Source organism: Sycon ciliatum, chromosome 8 (genome assembly GCF_964019385.1).
Source record: "Sycon ciliatum chromosome 8, ocSycCili1.1, whole genome shotgun sequence".
NCBI lineage: Eukaryota > Metazoa > Porifera > Calcarea > Leucosolenida > Sycettidae > Sycon > Sycon ciliatum.
This window is the reverse complement of record NC_088650.1, coordinates 10,085,732-10,098,116: the sequence shown is the minus strand read 5'-3', so window position 1 is coordinate 10,098,116 and position 12,385 is coordinate 10,085,732. Positions and strand designations below refer to the sequence as shown.

General features: G+C 45.7%; 2 protein-coding genes and 1 long non-coding RNA gene across 2 annotated transcripts; 2 read left to right on the top strand and 1 right to left on the bottom strand.

The window, feature by feature from the left end:
• The window catches only part of LOC135823330 (uncharacterized), a 32,359-nt gene that overhangs the window by 6,461 nt on the left and 13,513 nt on the right, over positions 1-12,385 (top strand).
• Positions 1,339-2,715, bottom strand: LOC135823306 (uncharacterized). Its single transcript, XR_010554656.1, has 2 exons — positions 2,504-2,715; positions 1,339-1,724 (listed from the first exon to the last, which is right to left on the bottom strand). It is a non-coding gene; the product is annotated as an uncharacterized LOC135823306 (long non-coding RNA).
• On the top strand, positions 3,436-12,136 carry LOC135823327 (uncharacterized). Its single transcript, XM_065336186.1, has 3 exons — positions 3,436-4,481; positions 5,590-6,050; positions 11,985-12,136. Exons 1-3 carry the CDS (start codon positions 3,671-3,673, stop codon positions 12,102-12,104), a joined length of 1,392 nt encoding a protein of 463 aa, XP_065192258.1. The 5' UTR covers positions 3,436-3,670; the 3' UTR covers positions 12,105-12,136.

Sequence of the window (12,385 nt, the reverse complement as noted above, 5' to 3'; positions counted from 1 at the left end):
GTCACCATGCTGTGCATGCTCAGCAGTGTAATTGAATGGAAGAAAACAATTACTCTGTCCCCGGGGGAAATTGCGATTCCGCGGCCGCGTTTTTTTCCGCGTTTTTTGCGATTTTTTAAAAGACCGCGTTTTCCGCGATTTTCCGCGATTTTCCCGCGTTTTTTGAACTTTTTTGTTGCACTACATGTACACACAGTGCACTGTTCGGTCAGCAACGTCTCATCGTGGCGGCTTTTTACTCAAATATGACGAGTGCTCACACCAGAGACTTGTAACTGATTGATTTCACTACATACTCACTGAAAATTGCCGCACATCAATATTATTCACCGCATATTTACCGCATATTTACCGCAAATTCACCGCAAATTATGCCATATTATTTTCCCCGCGTTTTTTGCGATTTTTTTCCGCAATTTTCCCCGGGGACAGATTACTTTGGTGTTTTGCAGCTCTATTTCGTTACCTGACGGTAACCAAATCTAGATGTAGGAATCTGTTGAGCAGGAGAGTGACACATGTCTTCCCGAAGGCTGTCCAGGCTGCAGTGGTGATGAAGAAGACACGATCATCACCCCGAGATCGATTGTAGCGAATTGGAAAACTCATGGTGAATTTGCTTCCACTCCAAGGCAATGTCGAGGTATGAAGGGTGCTTGTACTGCCTTCCAAAGTGAAGAGGAGATGAACATGGCTGTGCATAGCTGTTGTTCTATGCCAACTTACCTACTCTTGCTGATACCGTAGTGGCATATTGCAAATTTCGTGGACGAATAACTCTCTAGTCACTAGTGGCTAGTGAGCAACACTAACAGGTGAGATTTTTCAATTTGACAAAAAAATGTTTTTGTTTGAGAACTGACAGTGGCAGTCATTTGACTCAGTAGGTGTCTTTGCTGCTTCTTTCCCTTCATTCGTAGGGTTGTGCTTGAATAGTACAAGTGCTTGAAGTGAAATAAAATACATAGAACATGTGGAACATAAATCTAATCAAGCATCAGTACATGTATTGCGAATTTCAACTTCAAAGCACATTAAATGTCCATATATCACAAAGTTTATGGAATCAGGAGGACACCATGTGTTCAACGAACACATACACACATGCTGTATTGCGCACACACATGCACACATGTGCGTGCACCCCCACCCCATCCCACAGACACGCGCGTGCAGCGCGCACATCCATACACATGTGCATGTACCCCCCCCCCCCCCCCCCGACACACACACACACACTCCTACCCATACACATGTGCGTAGGACCCCCCCCCCCACACACACACGTGTGCACAGACGAATACAGAAACACACACGCCCGAACACACAAGATACGTGTAAGTGTACATGGTCTTCCTGGTGCAGATGCGGGGCCAGCACAATGGAAAATACCTCCATCAAGATGCTTGATCAAGTGTTGTGATAATGGCACTGTTTGTTTGTTTTTACAAAGAAGTGTGGGAAGGACTACAATGCGTTATAATTCATAATTGTTCTTTGCCGGCTTGTACTGTGCAGACCAGAATGCTTTGCTATCAACTCCTGGCTTTCCATCGGCATGGTGTTCAGCTGCAGCGGCATCTGGTCCGGGGAGTTGAAGTTGCTGGATGGCTGCACTGACACAGGATGGGTTTGCGTTGGCAATGCGATACGGCAGTCATTCCACATCATGAGCTACATGTTTATGTAATTTATATTGTCGCTCGTCCAGCAACGTCAAGGCTCTGCATGTAAACACAGGAGAATACCATAATGAAAAATACTACTCAGGGGATATTATTATAATTTTGGATTAGCAATTTCGTGACATTTATGAGTTCCTGTCTAAACCATGCCATGATATTGATTTCTATCTGCTCACAAAGTACCTTGTATTGTAACAATGCTCTGCCTAATCACTACCCTCCGCCAATTATTAGATTCACACAATATTCACAACGTATGCAACACAATGCTGTCTGTTGACACTACTTCGAACTGAAATGCTCACTACTCCTCTCCCGTTTTCAGCTCCCTCTACCTTATGAATACTCTACATTACTGGTTTCGTTTCTACCCTTTCCATTGCTGCCAGCTAACAGTCTTTTTCAATGCACAGCACCACCTTGAAATTTTTGTGATTTAATGTACACATACTTTGAGTTTGAAGTTGAAATTCGAACTACATCAGTACATGATCAGATTTTTGTTCCACATTTTCTATTTATTTTTACTTCAAGCACAACCCTACCGATGAAGGGAAAGAAGTAGCAGAGAGACACCTACTGAGTCTAATGACTACCATTGTCAGTTCTCAAACAAAAACAATTTTTGTCAAATTGAAAAATCTCACCTGTTAGTGTTGCTCACTAGCCACTAGTGACTTAGAGTTGTTCGTCCACGAAATTCGCAATATAGCACTACAGTACCAGCAAGAGTAGGTAAGTTGGCATAGAACAACAGCTATGCACAGCCATGTTCATCTCCTCTTCACTTTGGAAGGCAGTACAAGCACCCTTCATACCTCGACATTGCCTTGGAGTGGAAGCAAATTCACCATGAGTTTTCCAATTCGCTACAATCGATCTCGGGGTGATGATCGTGTCTTCTTCATCACCACTGCAGCCTGGACAGCCTTTGGGAAGACATGTGTCACTCTCCTGCTCAACAGATTCCTACATCTAGATTTGGTTACCGTCAGGGAACGAAATAGAGCTGCAAAACACCAAAGTAATTGTTTTCTTCCATTCGATTACACTGCTGAGCATGCACAGCATGGTGACAGCTAAGCAGTACGCACGTCATCAAGCCCAATTTCCAAATATTGAAGGTGTTATTTATGAAATTTGACACGGTTCCTCTTCTCTGATCGGCTCGAGGCATAGCTCATCGGAATCAGTGCCCAATTCCCCTTCGGATAAGCCATACTTATTTTTGGCGTTCAGTTTCCCTTTAACAACTCCTAAAACTACTGTAGTAGAGAACGAGTACGCCGGGGTACATGTTGGTGACTCGTTTACCCATCCTTAGTTAGGCCAAATAATAATTGCCAGGGAATTTCGATGTGGTTGACTGAAGTTTGTTTTCGAGTCAAACAACACGTGTACATGTAGTTATAAACTGACTGAAGTGATCTTTTGCATTTTACTGAAAACCCCCAAAAACAGTTTTACGAATCATGTCCTTCGTGACTGATCTGATTGAGGCAGTAAGTGTTGGTCACTGAAATCTGGTTCATGTAAGTCAGCTAGTACTGGACACTGTGCAGCTGTAGACCTTCCAACATTGGGTTGTGCACTGCAGTATGGGAGTGTATTATTCATGATCCCGGATTTCATCCGATGTCTAGCACTGCGGCTGTAGATATTGTGAACAGTTGCATCTAGTATCTGATCTGTTGTGTGTATGTGTGTGTGTGTGTGTGTGTGTGTGTGTGTGTGTGTGTGTGTGTTTGTGTGTGTGTGTGTGTGTGTGTGTGTGTGTGTGTGTGTGTTGTGTGTGTGTGTGTGTGTGTGTGTGTGTGTGTGTGTGTGTGTGTGTGTGTGTGTGTGTGTGTGTATTTTGCCGCACTGTGTGTTATTCTCTACAGACCGGCAGTACGTAATCTTCTGACAAATTCTCAGTAATCCACACCATACACTGTACGCTATACACCCGTGTACTACTGAATATACAACATCATCAGGAGAACATGTTTGCTTCAAAGTTACATGGCAATCTCAAGACTGTCAGTAAGTTTGTTCAGCGTGGTTATGCTGTGAGTGTACAGAGCCGGTTAGTCCAGTCAACCAGCGGATCAAGGTTATGTGTTACTAGCAAGGTGAATCAGACATCAGCACAGTCCAGACAGTCAGTTAGGTGGAGATCAGATCAGTCTGGTCGTCAAGTCTCTACGGTACATGATGCTGTTGATGCCATTGATTCAATCTGTGATAGCATTTGGAAGAAACGCACTGATCAACCCGCCAGTGAACTGATATCACAATGTTCTCTCATTCAACGTCATGTTACTGAACTACTGAGTGCGAAAAAGATCACGACCCTCCTGCACGCATGCGCTCTTATCAATTCTCCTTTCAGTGAGGAGAACACTGACGTCACCAAGCTGACAGTGTCTTTACTTAATCAGCTAGCCAGTCTACCTACTGAAATCTGGCAAGAAAGCAAGAACCAACACAACCTGTTATGGGCAGTGTGCTGGGCCGCAAAGTGCCGATGTTCAACTACAGAATTCACGAAGTTACTACAACAGCAGCTTGATGTCATGCGCATTGAGGAATGTAGATGTGTTGTTCAGTGTGCATATGCATTGTTTAAATTGAATTCACCGGACCGTTGCCTGGCCCAACACCTGATGAATCGCTATTTGACCATACAGAGTACAGATGTTCCCACTGAGCGGCGCAATGCTGAAGTACATGGACTACTTCTCTACTGTACACTGTGTGGTGTAGAGTGCAGTGCCTTGCTGAAGCTGATCAATGTTAATCTTCTGATACACAGTAAGTCTATTCTGGAATAAGACCTATGGAATAGAGACGTGTGTCTGTTGGTTGTGGAATTTCTGCTCACACAGAGTTGCAAGTGTAACCCATACCCCAATCTCATCCCACTCACCATAGCCATTGTTGGAAAGTGCATCGAACATGCGCTCTGCCAAGGTTTCCGGATCCTGACCAGCCTTTGGCGCGATGTCTTCAAACAACGTGATCGCGTAGCTCTATAGTTATTGTCCTTGATGTCTCAAAGTTTAAACCAATTGTTGTTTTAAACAAGAAAAGAAACGATCTCAGTTTATGGTTTTTGCTGCACAGTACTCTGCTGATGCAGGGTCACTTTTACACACATAATGATGATGATGTATGTTGTAAACTGATGATCCAACTTGGGGTTTCTAAAATCGTCATGATGGCAGGATCATACGAGGGGTGCGTCATGTACTGTAAAAGCCATAATTATAAGTGCTAACTCTAACGAGTTAACGAGGAGAAATCTGTCGTTAAAATAGAAATCGTTATACAGAAATCGATACATATTATGTCCTATTGAGCGTTGAGAATGAGTGAGAATCGTTACCTTTGGTACACGTAAACTAGTCAATTTTGTGAAATCGTTATATATGTGCCTCGTTAGAATAATGGCTTTTACCGTAGATGGAAAGTCTGCAGCTTTTCCAAACTGGGGTTAGCATTTTCGCAATCGAGTACATTTCAGTGATATAGATAGGGCACCCCGCAGCTATATAAAACTAGGGAAAGTTTTGAGCACACCTGCTTTATTCCTCAGCACTGCAAAATCACACCTCAGTTCACTGTACATTTATCAGTTTCGACATTTCGACAAATTGCTATCACCAGAATGCAGTACAATGTGCAATATGCATCCTGATGATGTTTGGAAACAGGACAGACAGTATAAGTAAGGACTTAGGTGTACTTGAAGAAGTATGTGCACCAAATTTGTAACTCACCGTTACCAACAAAAATTCATCCAGTGTTGTTCCCCTGATTGTGTCTGTTTTACAGGAAGTAGTCTGTTGGTGTGGAAATCACTTTCAGATGTCATCACTGTGTGTTTCTCTCAATATTCTCCACCCTGGCTTCTGTGCAGGACGCTTACCTCACGTTGTGCAATTGCTATATTTACACAACACCCTCCCTGTCACTAACAAACAGCGGCTACAGATATTGAAAAGATCATACGATTTTGTGCGGTACGAGAAGGATTTGACAAGTCAGCAGTCAGGTGGAATGTATGACATGCTGTCATACTTCATTGGCTCAAAGTACACCACTGGCATATCTCTGGTTGATGGTGTGAAAGTTCAGGCATTCTGCATCTTCAACCAAGACCATGAACCAGTGGAGACTGACGCGTATCCAGCTGATGTATACAAAGGTGTATCAGTAGATATGACTGCAGCTAGATGTCATGGTTTCAGTGTTGTGGCCTATCTGGGTGTGAGGGACAACCCGTTCACCCAGTTCCTACGTCATCCTGTACATTCACCTACCGGGTATGAAACTCTTCAGGCATCGGCACTCAAATCTCAAGGATGTTATATTATTCCGGTGAGTTCCAGTGCTAGTGTTGTGACTTTGATGATGCCTGTTGACAATGCCAGTCTTGATTCTACAGACTAACAGTTCATGTTGGAGAAACGAGTTTGTACATGATGAGAGTTTGGGTGTGTTGACTACCTCCTGTTGCGCAAGTCTCCTAGTTCGAGTTATAGTTCGTTTCAAAAGTCCAGACCTCTGGTTTCAAAAAACCGTTTGGCCCGCATCTATACCACATAAATCTGTGATCGCTTCGTGCATAAATTTTCCATGGTTGGACCTTTTTTATCCAATCGCTTAGAAATTTATACCGGCATGAGAAAAATTGTGACACCTGCCTGAGCAACATTCCTAAGAAATTTCTCCAAAAGCTCAAACCAAATTTGAATTATTCAAAAAGTCTAGAGGTCTATACTTTTGAAATGCACTATAGCCTTGTGGTGACCATAATATACACTGTCACTGTACTATGTCATTACTACACATGTACACCATTTTCCTTACTGGCCAAGACATTCTCACCCTTGGCTTTAGGCCAGTAGTTAGTTTGGTTTCATCGAAGGCAGTTGACTTTCTATCTCTCTTTCATTGCTTTGTCAATATTACAATAACGAGAGAGCTTGGAAGCTCAGGACCCTACGCTATGCTTTTTTGCCTACCTCATCATGCATGTTATTAGAACTGATGGAACTTTCTCTTTGGCCCCAACTTCGTTGTGGTCTTATAGTGTTTTACTTCGACTATGACGGCTACAATGCCCAACCATACCACAACGAACTGATCGGCTACATCATTGTATTGCAAAAAGTTTCCACCTGTTCTAATAACATGCATGATGAGCTAGGCAAAAAAAGCATAGCGTAGGGCCCTGAGCGAAAGAAATAAACTTTCTCTTTTCATTCGAGGGTACTTGAATACGACACCGTCTACCACCTTGATGACCTCGGCAAAAAAGCATAGGGATTTTTCTCCAATTTTTTTCAAGACATTACCTGGGACTCGAACCCGCACTATCGCCCTGCATGCATTCCCCCGACACACTTCGCATACATACTCATTCTTCCAAGTTGCTTCACATTATGATCTTGCACTTGACAGTCCTATTTGAATATTGTGGCCAGCTGTCTTTGTTGGTACGGTACGGGGCAGGTACGGGATAGCGCCAGGCATGCCGATGGCACAAACAAACACGAAATTAAAGGGGAAGTTAAGCCTAAAAATCAAATTTTCACCAGTTGTAGTCTTCGGGATGCTGAGTCGAATGGTCTTGGTCCGAGGAAGCTGAAACGCTCCCTTCCTTCTTTATTCCCAATCGACCTCGCGCACTTCCACCGAAACTGGATGACTGCGCCCTACTACAGTCCGTTTCAAAAAGATTTGCAATCCTGGCGATCGCCCGCGGAGTTTGGCGTCTTACCGTATGAGCACTCGAGCGCTGCCTGGAAAAACTCACTGTGAACTCGAAGAAATATTCCGCGCGAAAGCAGGAAAAATGACAACTCACTCACGTTGACACAGTCATGTACGTCTGGTTTACAACAAACGAGTTCTTCCTCGTATCGACAATGGAAGAGAGGACATGTCGAAACGAAAAGTGTTGTAAATGTTGACGAGCTGCATGGGTCCGTTTTGTGACCAAAATAGTTTCTTTGAGCTGCGATGCAATTTACTCACCGTGTGACGAAAACGACATCGACACGGACTCATTCCCAAGGCCATGACTTGGCAAAGCTATCCGTGTGACTTCGACGACATTTTGAGAAAAGCAGACGCTTGTGAACGCTTATAGAAGACGGCGTTGACTGCTAAATTCAAATAAATTGGCAATCTTGAAATACTAAAATAAATCTCAAAAAGCTACAGCGCGATGACTTCCATTATAATTCACTCACACCATTGCAGTGTTGTGGGTGTGTTCACATGGTGTAAGCCAGTCAAGTGTCAGTCAGTTTGGCAGGAAGCGCGAGCTCCAACAACAAGTCGTTTGGTGCAGCCACCTTCTTTGTCTTGTACCAGCTTGATCACCAAAACAATGAAAACTAGTTTGACTTGAGGATAGGTCGGGATTTGAACTCACAACTTCATGGTCAGCAGACAGCATTCATAACCACAAGGCCAAAAAGGAAAGGAAAAATCGTGGGTTTTGATAAAAAATCGATACTGGCTTCCTGGGCAAATTGTAAACCATGGGAAAAGGCCGGAAACCTGGCCGAAATTCTAACTCCTTAACGGTTGGTCCAATTGTTCCGAAACCTTCACAGAACAATTTGCCGTGTCCTAACAAGCCATTCTATGTACGTTGTTGTCCAAATTTCCCTTATCTTCATACTTTTTAAGACCCAAACCTGATTTTAAATTTTTTGAAAAAGACTATAGATGGGGATTTGTATGCAAAATCTCACTAAAAGCACCATGTCGTTCTTATAAAAGCACGGATGACCGCGATTGGCCCATATGTTGTAGTCTTCTGGACGCTGAATCGACTGGTTTTGGTCCGAAAAGACTGCGATGTAGCGTTCAGCCCTTATTCCCAATCGAACATGGCTGGACAAGCGTTCACGTGCTCGTGCGTACACCAGTCACCTGGTTACTGTGCCTGCAGGCTACAACTTACAGCATGTTTGGGGCGAGTTTCTGTCACTCGAGTTGAACCTTTACACCTTTGAGTTGAACCCTGGTGTGAAATTTGTCGCCTACTGGCGTGGTGACCAGGTGATTGGTGTACGCAGGAGCACGTGACCACTTGTTCAACCATGTTCGATTGGGAATAAGGGCCGAACGCTACATCGCAGCCTTTTCGGACCAAAACCAGTCGATTCAGCGTCCAAAAGACTACAACATATGGGCCAATTGCGGTCATTCGTGCTTATTGATTTCGACGACCTCCTCCCGGACCAGCTGGATGTGGAGCCCGATGTGGTCCAGCTAGCTGTGGGGGCCAACCGCTCTGTCCAACTTGTACAGAAGCCAACTCAGGCCCAGCGCCGCCATGTCCACGATGTAGCGTCATAGCTCAAGGCGTTTACTGTCTACACGAGAGTAATTGTCGCGGCGGCTCCAGATAGGGCAAATGATTTGCTGGCATATCATGCCACTATTCTGGATGCGAATAACTCGTATCACGTGGATGCATGGCTAAGTTATGACAGGCGTTTCCGGCGCGCCATAGACTCCCAACCACTGTCGTACGACTGGGCTGTCATCGACTCTAATTTGTGGCAGTCGTCATTCACCAGCCGTGGTCGCCCGCCATGTTCGCGCTGTTCTCTGGTGCACCCAGTAGCCTAGGCCCGGTGTCCCTTTAGACCAGGGCCTCCATCCGACGGCGCTGGGAGTGGAGGTCCGCCGGAGTCCAGCGCGCCAACCCATCTTGGGAAGCCTATCTGCCGCAACTTCAACAGGGACCAGTGCAACAACTCATTCTGCTATCCTGCCCACGTGTGCCTTCAATGCCGCGGGAAGCACCCAGAAGTCAAATGTGGCAGGGGACAGTCCGCCACCTCAGCGTCTGCTCCGCAAACATTCTGTGGAGACCCCCATCAATGTTAGCCGATTAGCCGGGCTCCTTAACCGTCATTCTGATCACTCCTCTCACTTTGTGTTGCATGGGTTGTGTCACGGTTTCACGATAGGCCATTCTGCTGCTATATCTGGTGTTCATAGTTCTCCCAATCACCTGTCGGCCATCCGTAATATGCAGTATGTTTCTTCCTATTTGACCGCGCAAGGGTTGCGTTCTCAAACACGAACTCGCCTCACTCCTGGGCCACCTCTCGTTCGCTTCCAGAGCAATTCCGGCCGCCCGTTCATTCTTACGCCGCCTGTATGACCTCGACAAGGCCACATCTGAGATGTCATCTCACCGAATGCTGCACCTCTCAGCCTCAGCCAAGGGCGACCTGAGCTGGTGGCACCAGACTCTGTCAACATGGAACGGAAAGTCATTTTTCCTGCTGGAGAAGTGGATGCCCAGCACTGACCTCCAGTTGCAAACCGACGCAAGTGGCACCATTGGATTTGGAGCCTTCTTCAATGGTCGCTGGTTCAGAGGTGACTGGTCCCCGCAGCAACTGGAAATAAGCATTACCTACAAGGAGCTCTTCGCCATTGTCGTGGCCTGCGCCACATGGGGGATCGAGTGGCTGCGGCTGCGTGTGGAGTTTCAGTGCGACAACCAAGCTGTCGTGGAGTGCCCGAAGAGGGGCAGGAGCCGGTCTCCTGCAGTCATGGCACTCATCTGCACCCTGTACTCAATCTGTGTGAAGCACAATTTCCTGATCCGAGCATCGCACCTGCCAGGAATTTCCAATACCATCGCTGATGCCCTGTCCTGGAACAAGATGGATGCCTTCAGGACCTTTGCTCCTACAGCTGCGGAGCGGCCTGATACCGTGGTCCAGCCGATCACTGAGTAAGTGCAAAGACATTCACTTAGGATGCAGATAGCGTTCTCTGTCGATCCTACTCCACAATATTAGTCTGTCTTTATGCCTCTAGAACAACGCTCTTGTGCAATACATACTTGCCATCTATATTGGTTGTTATCACCCACTATCTCTGGCCCTAATGGGAATGTCGGCATGGGCACTCCTCCGTAACTGGCCTCTCGCGCACTACTATTAAACTCGCATGGGTCACAAACCGCTCCTGCTCAGCGCAGGCCGACCCACTTGGTCATATACAGCTCCTGCCCTCGGTAGGCCGACCACACGATTCGTTAACGCGCACTCAATTGAGGCGAGCTACTCTGCCCGACATTCCTATTCTTCCAAACTCACTCTCTTGTCTTTTGGTGTGTCGCGTCCTGCACACATGTGTGTCTACTCTATACTCTAGCATGGGGAGTAGAATGTTAAATGTTCGGTTAACGTAGGAGTTAACCGTTGTTAACAGTCACGTACCATTGCTTCGCTGTTGGCCTTTATAACGGGTTGCATAACCCTCCTTACGTGTGTGCACGATCTTGCTCTCTCTACATACTGCTGTGTATCATAAACATCACATGCCCACGTTCTGCGCATGCGCAGATTTCCTGTGCGCACAACAGGGCTTGCTGTCTTTCCAGTTTCCTTGCCTGCAGTCAGCTTTCAAATTCTGACCCACCGTCCTCATCCCATTTCTTACTCTTACACTCCACTCCACATATTTTGAAACACACGGATGCGGGCACTCCTCCGTAACTGGTCTCTCGCGCACTACTATTAAACTCGCATGAGTCATAAACCGCTCCTGCTCAACGCAGGCCGACCCACCAACTCGCATGGGTCACAAACCGCTCCTGCTCAGCGCAGGCCGACCCACTTGGTCATACACAGCTCCTGCCCTCGGTAGGCCGACCACACGATTCGTTAACGCGCACTCAATTGAGGCGAGCTACTCTGCCCGACATTCCCATTCTTCCAAACTCACTCTCTTGTCTTTTGGTGTGTCGCGTCCTGCACGCGTGTGTGTCTACTCTATACTCTAGCATGGGGAGTAGAATGTTAACGTGCTTTTATAAGAACGAAATGGCACTTTTAGTGACATTTTACATACAAATCCCATCTAGTAGGGTGCGGTCATCCGGTTTCGGTGGAAGTGCGCGAGTTCGATTGGGAACAAAGGAGGAAGGGAGCGTCTCAGCTTCCTCGGACCAAGACCATTCGACTCAGCACCCCGAAGACTACAATGGGTGAAAATTTGATTTTAGGCTTAACTTTCCCTTTAAAGCTGTGTAGAGCGCCAGACGTTACTGAAGTAACGTCTTTTGCATAGCTAGGGGAATAATACAACTCTACCGATTTACGCCATTTGTGTGCGTTTTTAAAAACAGTTGTGCTAGGGCTAGGACCCTACAGCCTCACCCTTCTGAATATCATATTCAATGACGGATTGACTATAGAGACGTTTATCTCCTGGATGAGCTTTAATTTTGAATTCCTCCACTATTTATTTCAACATTGATAGATGGAACTCAAATATGGCGCTCGGCACTCGCAGAAAAGCAGCCACATTATCCCGGATTTGCTGATCAATTATCCGCATCACATCACCGTGTTCAAAGACCTGTTATCTGCCAAGCAGTGATGAACATACACACTGATGTCATGCTGTACAAGATGGTAAGCTAACAGAATGTTACTACGGATACTGAGTATTGTATCTGTGTGGGTTTGTTCGTATACGGTTGTAACATCAATAGGTCTAATGTCTAGAACTGATTGCAGAATTATAATACTAGCATAGTGGAGTCTGTGGACAGAATGTCAAATTTCCATCTGATATAATTCCGGTGACTTGGTCTTGGGGCACAGTGGACGTTCGCACTGGTTATGGTTTTTTTACCGGTCATGGACCATTTTTAGTGC

Coding starts and splice junctions, on each gene's coding strand:
- LOC135823327 (XM_065336186.1), top strand. CDS start 3,671: ATGTTTGCTTCAAAGTTACATGGCAATCTCAAGACTGTCAGTAAGTTT. Junction 4,482..5,589: donor TGTTAATCTTCTGATACACA/GTAAGTCTATTC, acceptor GCTTCTGTGCAG/GACGCTTACCTCACGTTGTG. Junction 6,051..11,984: donor AAGGATGTTATATTATTCCG/GTGAGTTCCAGT, acceptor CAACATTGATAG/ATGGAACTCAAATATGGCGC.